A 20,222-nucleotide genomic window follows, 5' to 3' on the forward strand; every position below is an offset into this window, starting at 1 on the left:
ATGCAAGTACATGCAAGTAGACCAGTTGGCAATTCATTATAATGTGTTAGAGCTGGTATTGAAGTGTAGTTTTTAACATTTACTTATCCGAGTGATGATAATTATGCAAGTCTAGGTTCGTTTATGAAATGGTTTGGAACTCCTCAGTAACTTAAAAATGACGAATCTTTTCATGATAAAAGCATATTAATGAAGCATAAACGTTATGTGCTGATCAATTGAAAATTTCAACATCCCCCCTGCCCTGTAAAGTGCCGAATAGAGTACCGTGCCAAAAAGAGTACGACGTATAAATTATGACAAATTATTAAATTCCTGAGTCGACGCGGTGACAACTCATGACATGATGAGAACGGAAACCACTCAAATAAGTAAAAAAATTAGACCCTAGATGATTGCAAGAATTAAACGCCTCAACTCTTTAAAGTAAGATGTTTTGTTTATTCATTTACTTGTTTCAGTAAATACATTTCATGACTGGTTCCAACGAACATCCATCTTATTCCCCTGATTCTTTGTAACTCATAAACCACGTAACAACGACATTTGATAACATGTTCACCCGCAATGTGCGTAAGAAGAAATTCAACACGGCATCCAACTAGGCCAAATTTTAACGTCTGTCACACATTCTCTGTTACGCCGCAGTGCTGTATGCCAAACAAAATGAAGGCTATCTCAGAATGCGTAAAATTTTAATACAAATTAATTTCTACTTTGTTATAAAGATAATGGCAAATGCGAAATGTAAGTACACAAAACAGGAAAAAATATTTTTTTCCTTTTCTTTTTCAACTTCAGTCCAACAATTACGCAATCTTTTATAACGCGACTACGTGCATGCCAAAATGTAGTACAAGAAGGAGAATGTGTCAACCCAGTTAAATTTTTATATCAAACTGATAAAAAGAAAAATGCGCGTTCTAAAGTAACTTTTCTGCTACGTGCGTAATAGGGCACAGCGAGGTGTAAAATACTGTAACTTAACTATTCCTAAACTGATGTAAAGAAAACTGTACGCTGTTTACCCCTAACGTGACGCCTGCCAAATAGAGTACGAGAGAGAAAATGCTGTAACTTTACCTTCCTACCCTGATGTAAAGAAAACTGTACGCTCTCTACCCCTAACATACAGCGTGCCGAATAGAGTACGAGATAGAAAATGCGGCTGTAACTTAACTTCCCTACCCTGATGTAAATAAAACTGTACGCTCTTTACCCCTAACATACAGCGTGCCGAATAGAGTACGAGAGAGAAAACGCTGAAACTTTACTATTCCTAACCTGATGTAACGAAAACTGTACGCTGTTTATCCCTAACATTTTGCGTGCCGAACAGAGTACCATAGAGAAAATGCTGTAACTTAACTTCCCTACCCTGATGTAAAGAAAACTGTACGCTCTCTACCCCTAACATACAGCGTGCCGAATAGAGTACGAGAGAGAAAATGCTGTAACTTTACTTTCCTACCCTGATGTAACGAAAACTGTACGCTTTTTACCCCTAACAGACAGCGTGCCGAATAAAGTACGAGAGAGAAATTGCTGAAACTTTACTATTCCTAACCTGATCTAAATAAAAACTGTACGCTCTCTTCCCCTAACATACAGCGTGCCGAATAGAGTACGAGGGAGAAAATGCTGTAACTTAACTTTCCGTACCCTGATGTAAGGAAAACTGTACGCTCTTTACCCCTAACGTACAGGGTGCCGAATAGAGTACGAGAGAGAAAATGTTGTAAATTAACTTCCCTGCCCTGATGTAAGGAAAACTGTACGCTGTTTACCCCTAACATACAATAGAGTACGAGAGGGATGTTGGCCTCTGTTGTTGGTCATAAACGGTGTTGTTGGTCTTACAGTGACCGCTTCTTGCCAGGTGCCATGTCAACAATATCAGCCCGTATCCGTTCATATGGGCCGTAGAAGGGGATAGGGCGTGTTGGAAGGGAAATGGTGGAAAAGGCAGTATATCTGGGTACGCAGGGCACGCTTTTAGAAAATCTCTCGCTATGTATGCATACAGTTTTCTTTACATCAGTTTAGGAATAGTTAAGTTACAGTATTTTACACCTCGCTGTGCGCTATTACGCACGTAGCAGAAAAGTTACTTTTTCTTTTGATTAGTTTGATGTAAAAATTTAACAGGGTTGACACATTCTCCATCTTGTACTACATTTTGGCATGCACGTAAATCGCGTTATAAAAGATTGCGTAATTGTTGGACTGAAATCGTTGAAAAAGAAAAGGAAAAAAAATATTTTTTCCTGTTCTGTGTACTTACATTTCGCATTTGCCATATATATAAAGTAGAAATTAATTTGTATTAAAATTTTACGCATTTTGACATGTGAATGTGTGACAGACGTTAAAATTTGGCCTAGTTGGATGCCGTGTTAAATTTCTTCTTACGCACACCGCGGGTGAACATGTTATCAAATGTCGTTGTAGTGGTTTATGCGTTACAAAGAATCAGGGGAATAGAATGGATGTCCCTTGAAACCAGTCATGAAATGTATTTACTGAAACAAGTAAATGAATAACCAAAACATCTTACTTTAAAGAGTTGAGGCGTTTAATTCTTGCAATCATCTAGGGTCTAATTTTTTTACTTATCTGAGTGGTTTCCGTCCTCATCATGTCATGAGTTGTCATCGCGTCGACTCAGGAATTTAATAATTTGTCATAATTTATGCGTCGTACTCTTTTTGGTACGGTACTCTATTCAGCACTTTACATGCCCCCCACCCTGGGTATTTGACACACTATTTTGTGGTAAATTGTGAATTTGACCTTTGCTTGGGTATGTCAAATGTCAATTTTACATTTTTTTTATGTTTTCATCGTCTGGCTGACAACGTAGATGGAGGAGTTTAAAGGTGAAGGCACATGTTTTGTAAAGGAACGGCTTACATAACAAGGACTTTACAAACTAAAAGTACGATTTTTTGCTGCCATGACTCTAATTCAGTAATACAAAAAGTATTTGACTCTGAATATGACTATCACACAGGTTGTCGAAACATCAGTAGGGGTGTAGCCAGCGTTTTTGCAGAGGGGTTCCTAATGTGGTATTTTTGTCTAGATTGACGATAAATCTTCAGAGGGTTTCCTGGAAAGTTTTAATACTTTAGGTCGTCTGAAATTTCGTTTTGTGATTCTGAGCACAAATTTCTAATAACAGTGCCATATGAAGCTAGCTTTTTTTCGCTTCCAGTGAAGAGATAGTGTTTATGTTGTAGATCGTTAATTTTTTATCTCAGGTAATGTTTGTTTTTCTTTTGTTTTGGGGTATAGAAATGTAACTACAACATACATGTTCATTATCGTTGAATACATTAAAACACACACTGTAGTCCTGTGATTTGCTGTTTACTCAGTTAGGGTATTAGCAAGAAGGAAACATCATGGACGCTTCGGTGCAAAGGTGTCGATTGTTAGCGTCAGGGTCCATGTCCATAATGCAATGTTCATCATAGTAAGAGTAGCAGACTCTCAATTCAGTCATGGTCGTCACCAATTGCCTTTTAAGTCTGTGCAATGGGCTAAGCCGTCGCTCACGTTCTGCTGATGTAATTTGTTATAATGTATAGCCTGCGTAGCAGGTGCTTGGAAGTAGTGGACGCAGGAAAGGACGGGCGCACGAGAGGGAGACACGCGAGGGGAGAGGAAGACCCTTCACGTGTCTCCTTCTAGCGCACCCATTCTTTCTTGGCTCACTACTTCCAGGCGCCTGCTACGCAGGCTAAGTAACGTAGTACTTGAAATACGCAGCACTACTTGAAAGGTCTTTTTCCACTTTGAAACACTTGCACTGCCAACAAAAAAGCCGCCACATGAAAATTAGAGCTGATGGTATCCTAATAGACATTGGTGTCTCGCTTTCGGAGCCTGATACTGAGTAGCTTTTATGTAAGGAAAAGGCAGTGCATCGTGGTAACCTGGATGGCATATGATGAATTCCTGAATACTGTATGTTTTAGGCAGTTTGCCATGCTGTTAGTGTTTGTGCCCCAGTTTCAGACAATTTCCTCAGACTGATTTGCCAAGATCAAGGTTGATTTCATTCTACCTTTTCACTTTTATGCCTCCACCGAGTTTCTATTAAGCTCTCCCATAGTCAAACCATTACAACATGCAACTGAAAGCAATCTAGACCAAAAAAGGTGCTGAATCACACATTGCAGGCTTGTATACACAGGGGCCACGTATGATCTTCCTCACAGTAATAGAATTAAAGTAAAAACGACTACTGCAAAGACTGATTAAACCTCAACATATGTAACCCTTGAAATAGAATGTGATGTTTTTTTTTCTTCTCATTTTCTTTAAAAGGTAAAATCTCATTCCTCTTAAAATTATACCTAGTGCTGCAGCCTAAGGGGGGTTCCAGAACCCCTCGAACACTCCTCTGGCTATTCGACTGATCAGTCACCGTCAACAACAGTCTCATTATCATTGGTAGAAATACGCCCAACTTACTTTTAGACGTCCAAAACTCTCACCATAAATTAATCCACACCCCAAACTACATGCAAAAGTACCCTGGGTGTGACACGGTGTGATCCCCCCTTTGAAAATTCCTAGCTATGCCCCTGATGTTTTGTTGATATTATATTTTTGACAGGATCATGCAAAACTGGAAATTTCAAATCTCAGTTCTGTAAATTGATCCTTTAGTTCCAGACCTTTCGAGGCAAGAAGGAAGGTTTTAAATAATTGTTTGGAGTGAGATTTTGCGATTCCCTCTTTATACAAAGAGGTAAGTTTTAAATTCAATTCTGGCCATAGTACCACACTGCACTACAAATCAGAATTTCTCAAGCTCAGTTGGAATTCGAGATCATATATTTTTGTTTTGTCTTGTCGCTTTACACTTAAAAAAAAAAAAGAATAACGAATGGTGCTGGCTATCCACAATGCCCATCCAACATGGATTTCAGTGAAATTTGTTTTTGCTTTTAAACTTAGATGAAACTTAATTGTACGTTTAGTCGAGTGCACTTATAAATTGGGTCACCTTGGCTGTGTAATTTCCTTTTCTATCATAGGTATGGCAGACAATGATAGCAACGAGGAACCGGTCTTTTCTTTAACTATATATGCTAGCTTTGGCAGGAGTGATGAGATCAGCTGATCTGACAATTTTAAAACCTTCCTTCTTGCCTTGAAAGACCTGGCACTGAAGAATCAATTTATAGAACTGAGATCTGATATTTCTGGTTTTGCGTGACCCTGTGAAGAATATGATATCACCAAAACATCATTGTAATGTTCTGTTTTTAAGAGCTTGGGAAGATCTGTAAACCGTTCAGGACATTTTTTTTCCAAATTCTCACCTGCAACCTGCAAATTACACCCCTCGAGTGGAAATATAACCATGGCCATGTAATATTTTTAGAGGCAATAGAGATGTCACCTAAAATTCCAATTTTCCCTAACCTGAGATCATGCTCTGAGAACCGCTAAAATTGGACCTGATCTCAGGTTAAATTTTCCCATGGGCAACCAATAAAAAAAAGCAAAATATATGTTGAATCGAAAATAATGATCTTTTTTAAATGCCCTCAAACTTACTCCATTTTCCATAAAGTATTTACTTTTTGTTATCTACTATACCTGAACAAAGTGGGGAGAACCCAATCTGCAACATAAATATGTACAAAATCCTATTTTCTGTCATGGACTTCTATTTGACAATGCAATGTTCAATCAAATATAACAGATTTTAGTGAAAGGATACTCTTAAAAGTTTATTATTACAATAACACCAGTAATAACTTGTTCATTGTAGTTTAGAGGAATAGAATGAAAGTCTCCAGCACAGAAAAATTAGTCTAAAGAAAGCTCTGTTTTAAGACAAGAATGCATTTCACCTACAGCACATACACCACATATAGCATCAGGTATAGAATATAATTTCTGCAAGTTTGTCTTGATTTTGAATAATAAACTACCAGAAGGTGTTAAACAAATTTCAGTAATTACGTTGGCATGAAATGACCTTGATACTTTTTTTTTTTGCTCATGATCAGAGAGAGATTTTCTTACAAAACTTTTTTCCAACAAAATTAATCTGCAGCATATCACCCCCTCCAATCAAACTGAGTCTGGTATTAGGGTGTGTTTTGCAACTCAGAAACTCTCTGGCAACATCTGATGTGAGGAATTCTTCTATGTTATTTTAGCAAAACACATTCAAGCCAAAACAAGATGATCAAGCTATGTCCTCTTTATGTCAGATATTTGACCTCTACTGGGCCTCTTATGACTTGTCATGCCCTCAAGAGAAAAAGAGAGTAAGAAAATAGTTACAGTGAGGTACTGTAATACATGTAACTGTTGACTTTGGAATTGTTAAAAATTTTATTTTAAGAGTTTGTTGAACAGAGCCAGAATTAAGGTGGCTTGAGTGGATTTAGGGGGGATACCCCCCAAGTTTGAGCATTAACTATGTCAGCATGAGTAAAGATATCCATGGGAAAAAGGCTACCCCAACTGTATTATATAAAGATGAAAATTTCTTATGATCTGGGTTTTATTGCAATTATCGGAGTCACCATGGCAATGTAATGACACCATTACATTTTTTCTTTATCTTTGTGTTTCTCTGTACCAGGAGTGTTTTTAAGAAAACGCTTAAGAGATTATGTACCTGCCATAATTGCCTCAATTAAGGCATTTTGGAAATACAGTGTATTTTCAAACAAAGTTTTTAAGAATCATAAAAGCAGTGAAATAGCATGCTATCCACACAACTAGCTAATCTTTTAAGAAAATCACAGCAACTCAGCATTTTCCGGATATTTCTTTGGAAAGTAATTTAGAGTTCTTTTAAATGTAAATTTATTTCTTTTGCTAATTGTACATGTGCATATATATGAAACTTGAAAACAATACCACTGAATAATGAGGACACTCACTAAGGGAAAATTTGGTTATACACGGTTGTCAAAAGTAGCCTGCTGCCGGTGAAAAGTGCCGGCTACTTGGTTAGTATTGGCCGGCTACTCTGTTTGGCATTTCTTTGCAGATGACGTTTTTTAAATAAAATATCCCTGGACTGGCTGCTTACTTTGACAACTCAATCGTCTACTTCAAAACTTTCTGACAAGCGTTGTTATATTGGAGGCCCTTTTTAAAAACTTTCACTGTTTTCAATGTTCTTGAAACTTGCAGGGTATATTTATTAACAATTGACCTTGAGATTGGTAAGTTTATGAAAAAATTTATCAAGTGGTTTTTTGAATAATGTGAAATTTGTAGGCATGGAACAAATTATGTGCAAAAACTGTAACAAAAGCAGCTGAATGCAGGTTAATAAAATTCTTTTCACTCGTGATCACCCAGAGCAATTCCCCTCTTTTTTTTGTACACAGTTTTCAATGGAATCAAATCATTATGAGATGAAACCGTGCTTCGAAAGCTTAACATTTTCTTAACATATTAGCTAATTGTGTGGATACAGAGCATGCTATTTCACTGTTTTTATGATTCTAAACTTTGATTGTTTATGATTCTAAACTTTGCCATAATTGAAGCAATTATGGCAGGTACATACTCCCTTAAGCCATTTCTAAAAAACACTCCTGGTACAGAGAAACACAAAAATAAATAAAAAACATATTGGTTTCATTAGGTTGCCATGGCGACTCCATTTGCAATAAAACCTAGACAATAAGAAATTTTCATGTTTATATAATACAGTAATGTTGTGGTAGCCTTTTTCCCATATCTTTACTCATGCTGATGTAGTTAATGCTTAAACTTGGAAGGTATCCCCTCTAAAAAATCCAGTCAAGCCACCTTATTTAATTTTGTTTTCTCTGTCATACCTTTTTCTTGCAATCTTTCATAGGTAAAGAGAGATGAGGAAGTGAAGAAACCTATCAGGTCTGGTTCCCCCAATGACATTAGGAACAAGGAGGATATCTCAAAAAACGATCAGAAATCTCCCCTGTACCTACTAAAGCGGTTATCCCACCTCTCAATTCTGACAATGAAGATAACAAGTCAGATCTTATTTGCAGAAGGCCCGGCTATTCCTGAAGAAGGCACAGATGGTGACAGGTGAAAGAAGGGCAAAGGGACGGGCCTTGCTGGAAGCTTTGGAAAGGCCAGGCATCAGTCAGCTCCAGGTGCGGGAGTTCCTAGAGCTGGCTGATGAAAACAGACAAGTGAGACCAGCCCCTTCAAAGCAGTCTGATAAACCTTTTTTCATTCCTGAGTCCCCTTTGTAATAGTTATCCTTTTAGTTCAGCTGGTCGTTGTTTGTTGTTTGTTGTTTTGTTTTTTATCCCATTCCTCTCCTGGGAATTTTGCTGAGAAACTTGTTTTGAAGCTAGTGGCTTCGTTTTCTAGTCACTGTCTGGCTTATGAGCTAAATCTTACAAGAAGACTGTTTAAAGGCCGTGTAGTTCACAGCGTTCAGTTACAGATGCAAATTGAAAATATTATTTTCAAAAGTTGGGGCATGCATAGAAAGCATGAGATGGTTTGATGGTTTTAAAGTGACACAGCTGCAGTCACAAATTTCGCTTTCCCTTCTTTATTTGCTTTTATTGCTACCCTTTTTTTTTCAATGGACACTGTTACTGGCTTCCTTTGGGTGGAAAAATATTGGGAAAGCTTTTAAATAGTAGGATAGCAGGAAGTGATTGGTTAATTGGAACATAACTATTTTTTGCAATTTTTAAATCAATGTTACATGGTTTTTTTGCCTTTTCCCCTGGCCCCCTGTACTGAATATTAATTTTGTGCTCACTCTTCCTCTTCTTCAAAGTTGTCTTTGACAAGGGCATTGAGAATGCCATGGGATGAAAGCAGTGCAGTGGCTATAAAGCTAATAAAATACAGTGCATGATACAATGCCAAAGAAAATTTTTTGTTAAGTACAGTTATGAGAGGAGAAGTAATAGTAAAGACCTTTACTAGCTTGTGGTTGTTACCGCAGATGCTATGTTTCCCCAATGTAGGTCATGTGTGACAACATTTAGGGCATGGAAATCAAGCCTAGCCATGTGATAGTGCTCCAAAGAATGCTTTCTTTAAAATTGTGTATAAGTCACATCAATAATTTTTGGACACAAGACCTATATAAATTTTAAGGTTATGATGGGTAAATTGTTGTGAGAACACCTCTTCATTCACACTGGGGGAAAGCAAAACACAAGCTAAAAAGAATTTACTGTCTCTTCTTAAGATGTAATACCACTGTCTAATATTCAGCATAAAAGCTACAATCCTGCATTGAAAGTCTTTGGAACAATGATTGAGTATTTGTAATTTATTTGTGCCCTGGCTCATAGCCAGGTGCTACCCTTTTGAAAAATACCCTGTACTAAATCTATCACTGTTTCCCCACACCCTTTACATATTGAAACTGCATGCCTATATCCAACATATTTCCTGTAGAGTGCAGAATAGGGTTGGGCATGCATGATTTTATATGAAAAACACAAATTAACCCCAACTTGTTATAAGAATTTTGTCCATGCTTTTCTCAACAAAGGTATGATTAATAGCAATCCAACAGAGAAGGAAGGGTAAGCCTTGCTGGAAGCAGTGACATATTGTTTCAACATGAGAAGAGAGATTTCATATCTCCGAGCGGCCATGCAATATATTCCACTTATTTTATACCACTGAAATACTTAACCATTTCACTTATTAAATGAATAATTTTTTTTCTGTAAAAGGTGTGAGTTGTTATATTGTACCATAGCAATGGTGATCTTTTCACATGCAAAGTAGACTACGAGTAGTCCCCCATTTTTCCTCAGGGATAGTAGAGCGAGCGAAACGCGAGCGCGCGTAAAAATCACCCCACTTGAGAAAAGGCGCGCGTTGGGTGATTTTCACTCCCGCTCGCGTTTCGCTCGCTCTACTATCCCTGAGGAAAAATAGGGGAACTACTCGTAGTCTACATGCAAAGATAACGTACTTGTTATTTTGACATGTGAAGATATCATGTTTTCGAACACAAGCTCACCCAATATTTCATTGGCGTTTATAAGAATATGATAAAAAGCATATTTCTTTCATTTTTCTGAATTGGGCCCTTATGGAAGAGATCTAGAATCATCCAGCTTCAATTTCTGTCTACAGCTGGTTGATGTGTGAAGTGACCAGCACTGATTTATGTAATGTTTTATATAGCTTTTTATCACTTAATGTTTTTTACTAAGTATTTTACAAAACAAATAATAATTCAATATTGCTCAGGTTTAAAACTTCAGCTGTTCAATAACTTCGTACATTTTGTATCCAGGTAATGCCAGTTTCAATGTTATGCCTAACGCCTACCAGTATATTTCTTTTAATAATTCTACTCAAGTGTAGCTCATATTATAGTTACCATTAAAGAACGAAGCATATACTTGTGTACTGTCCTCCTTTCGCAGGGCTTTTGCCCCGTTTCATAGCTTTACCGTGCTTGTTTTGACTCGTGGCTTTAAGCGTGCCAGTCCGTCTCGAATAAAGGGCCCGGGGGACTTAGGGTTTAAAGAACGAGTTATGTTACGTGGGTACCGTGCTTGTTTCGACTCGTGGCTTTAAGAACGCGTTATGCCATTCGCGTAGCGTGCTCGTTTCGGCTCATTGCTTTAAGAACGAGTTATATTTTTTGTGTAGCGTGCTTGTTTTGACTCATCGCTTTAAGAAAGACTTATGTGTACCGACGTCCGTGCTTGTTTCGACTCATGGCTTTAATAACGAGTTCTGTTGCCTGTTAGGCTTGCCATTCTCGACGTAGGGCTTAAAGAACGAGTTATGTTACACGTGCAGTGTGCTTGTTTTGATTCATGCCACGACTAGACTTCCTGAGACTCCATCGGAATCGAAGTGTTTCCAATGGATCCGATGGACTCCATCGGACGACTTTCCAACCCTCCTCTAAGTATTGTTTACACTTCCGGTTTCATCTCATGACTAAACTTCCGGTAACTCAAGTGGACTCTACTGAACTTCCGGTTTCATTTTTCGACTAGACTCCGTCGGACTCCAGGTTTTGTCCACTGGAATCTGGTCGAGAGTATTGGACATGTGTGGGAGGGAAAGTTGCTGCAACCGGAACAAAGCGTAATCGACTACATCGTCACCGACATCTTGGTGCAATCTCCAGGATAAATCTAACAGAATTTGTCTTACGTCAGTCAGAAATTGAGACTGCTCCGGCCCCCAGGGGGGTACTCGGGATTTCAAGTGACGGCGATGATCAAAGGATTTTTTTTGATTTGAAATTTTCGATTCCGGGATTTTTTGGGGTACGAGACTTTGGCTTGGGTAGCTTGATTTGAGTAGGGATTTTTTGGGGGTATTAAAAAGAATCGGTAATGCCCTGGCTGCGTAGTTCTACGAATAAAACAAAACCGTTCTTGGGAGTCTCTAGCACCCGCTCTAGCTTGTTAAACTGTCAGATGAGGGAAAGGATATATTCAGATGGTATGATCAATAAACAAACATGAGTGTTCAATTTCTAATGTTTTCCTTTCTGTTATAGCATTACCCCTTTCTGGAACTTTTAAGGGCCACAAAATCGGTATGGGATTTTTTTGGGCTTAATTTTTGGTCCAGGGATTTTTTTGGGTTTTGCTGGAAGCCCTAGCGATTTTTTTGGGTCTTGACTTTTGGCTCTATTCGATCATCCCCGTCACTTGAAATCTTTTCCTTTAAATATTTCCTTTTATTTAATGCAACACACGCCACTTTGGAGGTCTAAATTTCGGATACTGAGGAGAAAGAAGACACGGCCAAAAATGGGAACTCTGAATATTTCGCACGCAAGTTCAAAGCTTCACCGGGACATCCCATCCGGGAGCTTCACAAAGACCGACTTGAGGAAAATAGGAGAGCATACAAGTGTAGCCCAGGTCGACGTTTCAGGGAGTTTGCTTTTGTTTGTATCTGTATCTTGCTAAGCTTTTATCATTAAATTTGTACATGATCTTGTGATCACAATTCTGTGTTTTCGCCCATTCAGCAAGTACGCTATATTGATGTCCGCATTAGCGAGTTTCAGAAACATGCCTTTGAAAATTTTCAGCTCTCGCGATGTTTCTTGATATTTCTTCTACCATTTTATGGAGATGTAAACTGAAGACACTGCAAAATGGAAACTTAAAAAAGCGTATAGTCCATTTATCTCGAAACATAATACACATGACTTATACGACCTTTATTTCCTGTTTTGAATACACGTGAATACGAACGAACACAGTCAATGTGAGAGGCAAAAACAGTATTAATATGAATGAACCATAGAATTTTAATTAATATAAGGGCCAATTATTGTGCATTGAGATGAATCGCTTGAAAAGAGAGACTTCGCTTGAAGATATCGATGTGATCAGAAGTAAACGAAGGCACAATAGTGCGTCACGTTCAGTCTTTTTAATATCCAAGGACTGTGAATAGTGTTTCCATATTGTTTAGCTGGCACTAAAACTTCGGAGGAGTTATAAAGCGGCATAGTTATCTGCCATGACGAAAAGTTAGTCATGGGTGCCGTGAGACAAACAGCGAACTCGAGCGAATTTTTAACTCATATCGGTATATTTTATCGATCTTTTCATCTATTTATACTAATTTTTTTAAATTAAAGTGCGTGCTGATGAAAGCAACATGCGAGCGAGAAATCTTTAAACCTTTTTTAGGTCACAAAATGCAAAGGGTGTTATTCCTTTAAGTTAGAGAAAAATACCAAGAGGAAAATCTTAAAACTTAATATTCTTTATCTTGTGGAAAAAAGATAATGTAGACTGTAGACCGCAAATTAGGATCGTCTACAGTAAAGTCTCAGTGCAGTCAGTGATGCCCCTGGATCGGGATCAATGGACAGTTGGGTGTCTGTTTTGGTAAACTTCTGGGTTTCATACAATACAATATTTCTGTCTTGTGTGAATCAGCCCAGTGGCGAGTGGCTGACCCTGTCGCATTTTTACTCTCGTAGAACAACAAGAGTTTTTAGAATTTCCGGTGACATCAAATTAGTCACGTTATGCTGTCACGCTATATTTTGGGAGACAGAGTGATTGGGGGAGGAATGCGTGAAAATAATGCGAATCGTTTCCTTCTTAGAATTAATGGCTAACTTGTTTGTTTTTATTCATAATGGTGGAATTTAAAAGTTATTATACAGTCCTCTCTTAAAAATGGTACTCGTTTTTTTGTTACGAAAGTCTTTCAAAAGGGTACAATGTTCTGCATGAGTTTATGTTTCAGACTCACATGACATCCTGTCTTACGCAATGGTCGGCGACAAGTTTTTATGGTAGCCTGAATGCGTATAGCGGCCCCCTCCCCTCAGAAAAAATAGCCCTATGGCAGCCCAGTTAAAAATCGCCTTTCGGCGATTCTTGTTCTCGGTATGTGTTGAATATATCCTTTCTTACCTGTTTAAGTTCCCGTCGAATCTCATTGGCTCGTGCATCAATCCACCCTCGCGAATTGGCGTAGATCTGGAGCGCAGGGCCGATGGTTTTGTCCGTAATGATTTCCTCTGCTGCCATTTCGGTACGTGAAACGGAACAACAACCGAGAGAGAGGGCCGACTTTGCAACTGGACCGGCAACTGTAAGAAAATTTGCTTCTCTTTGTGAACGAAAGAGTGTCGTAGTAGCCTGTGAACTGCTGTACTTAGATTTCGCCAGTGAATGGCTCGTCACGGGAATGGAATCTAGGCTTGGATAAATTCTGCTCGTAGAATGGCTTTGTTCTGCCTGCCAGCAGTGCTTAAAAAATCGCTTATTATCAATCCAAAATTCTGTTCGGACTCCCTTATTCTGCGCGAATTCTGCACGGTAATTAGATATTCATTATGCGTAAATTGTAATTACTCATGCGCAACTAAGCCCATGAGGTAGCGCTATCCACCGGATAAATCTCTATCCAGTCACCTTAATGCATGTAAATTTATGCTTGCATACATTTACAGGGTTTAAGTTAGTTATTAAAAATTAAAAAATTATTTTCTAATCAAGTCAACCAGAATTTTGTGAATATTTTTTTTCAAAAAAAAAACCGCATCTTGTCAAATGAAAGTAGCTTTCGCGCCACATACAGACGCCATATGAGAAACATGGGCAACGCTGCCGAATATTTCATGTTTTTTAAATGGAAAAGTAAGATTCTAGTCTGTTTATGTATTATTAATCTAACTTTTTGGTTCAAAACTAAGAACACTATTCTTTTTACTAATCATTATTGATTTGGTTTGAAAAAAAAATTCGCTGAAGGAAAAGGTCATTATTTATGTAGATGGCCGGAGAGGGAAAAATATGTTGAAAAGATCAAAATTTCTGTAAGGCCCCCCCCCCCCTGCAGACCATGTAATTAGCAGCTGACCCCCCCCCCCCCAACCTCATATCGCCTCTTATATACTCTACAAAGTAATTAAAGTATTAAAATGTATGTATGGGGGGGGGGGGGGGGGAGAAGTACAAAAAAGAAATTCTTGCACGGGAAATTAAGTGAAAAAGAAAAAATTCATGCACGCAGAGTAGACCAGCAGTACACAACATCTTGACAAAAAAAATATTCATTCAAGGGAAACATTAAAGAAAAAAAATTCATGCTGCTGGGAAATTCTCCCCGCTCCCCGTAACTTTTCTAATGGTCCGTCCTTTACTTAAAGTTGTATCCATCCCATCTCACGTGTTTTTTTATCTCAAGCATGCATGTGTATATACACCAGAAATCAACCTCAGCCTTCGCGAGAAAACGTGAGATGTCGAATTGATCGGTACAACGATCGAAAAGCCAGGTTATTGGATGTCCTACCAATTTCATCATGGAGTTACCGTCAGAAATTGTGTATTCATTTTAAGTCTTCCAAATATTGACCTACATTACACTGGGAGAGGCCAAATGAACGGTACCGCAATACCGTTAAGGATCTTCTTTACCGAATACCGTTAGCCAAGAGGCTGAAAAACCGCATACCGCAGGGCTGGTTGATACCGCAATACCGTAAACCCGGCCCTCTGCTTTGATTTCAAAGAAACGGCGGTCGCCGCAAGACTACTCTTTTGAATAGATCATTTTGTTGGAAAGTCGTCGTTTAAGCGCAGAACAGATGTAGACTCTTTCTATATCATCGATGAAATGTTCAGGACAAAGAGGCTTTTTGTGGATTCGGTAAACAGCTATTGTAGCTCTACCGCTAAATTTACCTTCTGCGTATTTATTTTTAGAACGTGATACGTAATCAAAGACTTATCACGACAAATTAAGACGGATTTGGAATTGAAAGTGAAAGAGCTTCGGACAGCATTTTCCAGAAGTTTCTTAAATGATCATTGGTCGAAATGCTTTTCACAATGACCCTGACGTATTGTCAGTAAGCTTTTTGAACCTTTGAGAACAGTAAAACTTTCCTTCTTGCAACGAGAGAAGATGGAAACGGACGATGAACAATTTCAGTCATTTTCTTCGGATACTTCGATTATTTCAGCCGAGAGCGATCGCGGCGAGGAAGAACTTGAGTCGAGTTTATCGAGGAAGACTCTGAGGTTGAAGTTGACCTCGGTGAGATTGCTGAGTATGTAGACAACGAAGAGATTAATCTTCACTTTGGAGGCTACGAGTATGAGTTTGTGGATGAGGTGTTGCCGAGTCAAAAATGTCCGGTGTGCCTCCTACCCATGAAAGATCCTGTGCAGACTAAAGGGTGTGGTCATCGATTCTGCAGGGGTTATTTGGAGGAGAATATTCTAAGGTAGATCGGTGGGACTTATTAATATTACGTAATCTTAGTCATTGAGCTTTTGGTAATAAACGCTCGTGCGACTGCAGCTTTTTATATATTTCTTGTCTATTTTATGATCCCGGTGATTTTGAGGGACAATGATCTTGATTGCTAGCATAATTATATTTTCCGCGCTTTATATTTGTAGTGACCGGTTCTCTATCTTCGTGGCCAAGTAATGTTAAGACCTTCCTGGGTTCACCGTGTCGTTCTCAGTTTATTTTGTAATAGATTAGAAGGCCTTAGTGAAGGCATAGGATGTTGCATGTTTGGTCAATTACGTACATAATATGCATGCTCAGTGCTGACCGTTCACGCTTATGAAGCGTTCATGTTAGGGACTTTAAGATCCAACGACGCGACGGCGACAAGAACGTCGCTTAAAAAGTGAATTTGCGTTCTTTCAGTCTTTATAGCGATTATTTCTACCAACTTACTTTGTCAATTGTAGGCGAACCCTCCTGAAGCTGAATTTCTCGCTCAGAAAGAGAAATAAAATTTCGTCGTTGCTTGTTTACGTCCTCCATAAAACGCGAAATTAGGCATTTTCACGTCGTAATCGTGCAAAAACGGGAAAGAAATGTACAAAAAAGTGTGATGCACGTGCGAAGTTGTTGTTTTGCTAATTAACCCAATTGTTTTTGTGACGTTCTCGTTGCCGTCCGCGTTGTTGGATCTTAAAGTCCCTATTGTATAAGCTACAATCTTGGACAAAACTGAGAAAATTGCATACTTGAGGAGCATTTTTCTAAACATCGTAGCTGTTACCGATTTTCCCTCTCTCCCTCCCCCTGGAAGCAATGTTGCTGTGTGTTCAAAAGAAAGCCTGCTCCCTCAGCGTTTGTAGGAAGCAACATCGAACTGGGGAAAGTGATTTCTTTTCACAAAGCCGCCGGTTTGGAAATAGTTTTGTTTCGTAGAATAGTGTACATTATGGGAAAAACATTCTCGAGAAGTTTTGTCGAGGATTATAGTTTACATAAAAGCCGTCTTAAAAAAATGTATATATCTATCAGCAGTTCCGAGTTGATATTAATAAGTTTGAAAAAGAAAAAAATATTCATAGAACTAGGCATTAACATTAAATTTGATAAAATAATTTTAAGCTTGGATTATGTATATTAAGGAATCAAAGATGCTGGGAAGCGATAGGTACATTTTGGATTTAAAAAGGTTCATTGATTTGCGTTCACGCGAATCCTCGGGTAATTTATTCCAAATACCTGCGCCCCTATAACCAAAACGTATAGCCCAACCGAGCTCTTGCAGCAGGGGGCCAGAGCTAGAATCATAACTATAGAAAAGGTTATGATGCCAGCTGCGCGGTTTTGTAGTTTTTGAAGCTTCAGAGCTAGTTCAAACCCCAGACCCTCCCAAACAGCGCTGCAATAGTCAAAGTAAGGTTGAATAAAAGAGTTGTACATTGTTAGGCGGGTCGACGGAGGTCAATTTGGTGGTGTAAACGCAAACAATTTGATGGTGTCAACGCAAATAATCTTCTTTTTCTTTTTCCGAACTTGGATAAATCCAGGAAAATAAGCTAACAAAATTGAACGACGAGAAATGATGGCTATAGAGCATGAAGCCGGGCGCAAATCGAATGTCTGTGTTCGCAGGCTCAGAATTCGCTATTAACGCTAAATTGAAGCTAAGTGAATTTTCTCATGGTGTATTTCTTCAGGAACACCAAGAAGTGTGCCCTTATGAACATGTCCCATGTTGTGCTTGCCAAGGCAGCATACAAAGGCGGCTGCTAGGGACTCATCTTACGGATGAATGTCCTAAGAGAATTGTTGAATGTGTGTACTGCCAGGATGAGTTCTTTTTTATCGAAAAACAGGTCTGTATTACCTAACTGTTCTTGAATACAGATTTTATATAAAAAAGGAAATACTTTCATGCCGGTCTAGCTAAAGGTGCTCATTTCTCCAAAGTCCACAATCGAATATTCAAATCAAAAAAGTTTAAGAATATAAACGCGGTTCCTAGCTAAAACGACAATCAATATTCTTTATAATTATTTATTATTAATCTTTATTTATTGTTATAGTTTTGACATATTAACTGCAAACCTACTAAAACCTCACTGGGGATTAACGACAACAGCTTTCCGCGCCCCTTTATTATCGATGAACGGGCCGGGTCCAGCAAGATGTCAGTAAACATAGACCGGCTTTTGATATGGGTTTTGGCCTTACACGTTTTGTCATGTTGCCACCCTGTAATTCATGTATCGCGTGTTTGTTCATGAGTTTTATACTGCCTGGCGTTGGTATAGCATAGCGTCAGGTAGTCTCTTTAGTGAAGATAATCGTGAATATTTTTCATGGGACCTTGTACTGGGATTAATATTTTACGTGAACAACAGTTCAGATTCCCTGAGGGGAGGGGGGGGGGTGGGGGAGTTCTCCCCTATAAAAGTGACGGGGGTGTTAATCGGAATGTTTCGAGAACACCCCTAAAAGGTACCAGAATCTTTTTTTGTGGGCGTGACCCAAATTCATTTCCACCCCTTAGAGGTACCAATTCAACAACAGTAAATCATATTACAGTTGGCACTGCTAATTCTAATAGTAATAAATAACTTTCGAACAACTTCAAGGGCTTTTTGAGGGGTATTGTCATTAATCTTTATCTGACAGCAGTCATTTTAGGTTTTAGCACCGTAAGCGGTACCAATCCACAAATTTAAACCCCTAAAAGGTACGACGAGCATCCCCGTCACTTTAATAGGGGAGAACCCCCACGGGTTTAGATTCTTACTGGCCTTCTATGCACGTAAGGCAGGGAATATATTAGGCACTTTGTCGGTAAAAGATGATCAGACACGTTTGTGGTGGCGCATTGTTAAATAAGCTTACTTATGTAACTGCATCCACACCAGCAGCATTAATTTTGCCGGCTGATCACGAGATCAAAATGTCATGTGCAATATACAATATACAATATACATGCTTTACATGTTACTAACATCACTTACTAAAGCCTAGCAAGTTCGCTAGTAAAGCGATTTAGATAGTGACTAAAGTGGTTAACTCGGTGCTGCTAAAATATGATCTTTCGGCTGATTATGTATCATGATTATGTACTAGCCACATGAAGACATTTACTGCAAGCGTTTCCCTCTGGTCTGTGAAAACAATTGTGGACATGACGAAATACCCAGAGAAGAGGTATGTTTACTTAACTTTGCTCGCTTATTTTTGTTCACATTTCATCTACTTGTTCGAGTGCAGGTCGGTCATAAGCTTTAATGGTCTCAGTCAGTTGTTCTCAGTATTAAATTTGGCCGTCTTGTTACTGAAAACCGGCACTATTGTTCGACTAACCTCATCAAATAATTTGACCTAGTTGTGCGCAACAAACAAGCTTAATTATTATTATCATTTATGTTGTTAGTATCATTTGCCTAGCTAAGATCAGCTTTGCTTTGGATCGCGAGGATCGCGAGGGTCTAGAACTGAGTCTATTTAGAAATGTCGGACAAAGTGGATTTAGATATTGAAAAAGGACTCGCGAAACATTCGATAAGACAATTGAAAACGATATTTTAGTTCGATTATGTTTACTTTAGAAAATTTTTTTTTTTTTAAAAATCAAATTCATTGTTTTTTTTTTTAACTGAAATAATTTTCTTTTTAATTGGAATAACTTTTTTTGATTGAAATGAATTTTTAAATGATTTATTACATCTATTTTTACAGTCCCCTCTCTCCACACTTAACCTGAATTTTGGCGGGATGTTCTGCTTGTCGATAAGTGATTTTTTTTACTGTTCTTTCTTAAGGCTTGGCTCTGAGCAGCAGTAATGAATCCTTCTGTCTTACGTAGCTCATCTCTATGCTCTTCAGCATCCACTTTGGCCCTTAAAAATTGACCATGTAGGGGATTTCACTAGTAATTTTCTTTCTGCTCGTACAGCATCCGTAACCTTAATACTGTTAAGTCCTCACTTCTCTTCAGCACCTTCTCTTCGGCTGCGTCGTCCATCCCATTCTTTCTTGCCTGCTGTCAACATTATTACTGAGGCTTTCACCCTCGTTTTTAGTCATTTTAAAGCCTATTAACATCTGCCTGGGGGTTAAAAGATCGAGATATTATCAGAAGGTTCCATGTCTTCTGTCCATTTCCTGAAGCTCATTATTGTTGTTTTAATCGTTATTAGTATTATTATTATCATTATCATTATCATTAGCATTATCCTCCTCCTCATCATTATCGTTATCATTTCAATTATTATTGTTATTACTATTATTTTCAGATGGCAAGTCATGTCTCTGAGAAATGTCTGATGACAGTTGTTCTGTGTCCATACTCTGAAGCTGGTTGTCCATTTGAGGTAATGAAATGAACCTGTGGCAATCTTATAATTGCAGGAGACTCAACCTCTGAATACAATTTAGGCTCGCCGGTCACTATAAACACTAACCAGAAACCGGAAATCTCAGGCACCCAGGGTAGTGACTGTTTTTATAAA

General features: G+C 38.5%; 2 protein-coding genes across 2 annotated transcripts in view; one reads left to right on the top strand and one right to left on the bottom strand.

The window, feature by feature from the left end:
- The window catches only part of LOC140927558 (alanine aminotransferase 2-like), a 34,844-nt gene extending 21,149 nt beyond the window's left edge, over positions 1-13,695 (bottom strand). Inside the window, exon 1 of the mRNA XM_073377231.1 lies at positions 13,392-13,695. Coding sequence (XP_073233332.1) covers positions 13,392-13,508 — 117 coding nt within the window. The 5' untranslated portion in view covers positions 13,509-13,695. The remainder of the gene's footprint in view (positions 1-13,391) is intronic.
- Positions 1-20,222, top strand: part of LOC140927556 (TNF receptor-associated factor 4-like) — a 74,740-nt gene that overhangs the window by 53,360 nt on the left and 1,158 nt on the right. Inside the window, exons 4-6 of the mRNA XM_073377226.1 lie at positions 17,427-17,585; positions 18,838-18,918; positions 20,007-20,084. Coding sequence (XP_073233327.1) covers positions 17,427-17,585; positions 18,838-18,918; positions 20,007-20,084 — 318 coding nt within the window. The remainder of the gene's footprint in view (positions 1-17,426; positions 17,586-18,837; positions 18,919-20,006; positions 20,085-20,222) is intronic.

Source organism: Porites lutea, chromosome 2, assembly GCF_958299795.1.
Source record: "Porites lutea chromosome 2, jaPorLute2.1, whole genome shotgun sequence".
NCBI lineage: Eukaryota > Metazoa > Cnidaria > Anthozoa > Scleractinia > Poritidae > Porites > Porites lutea.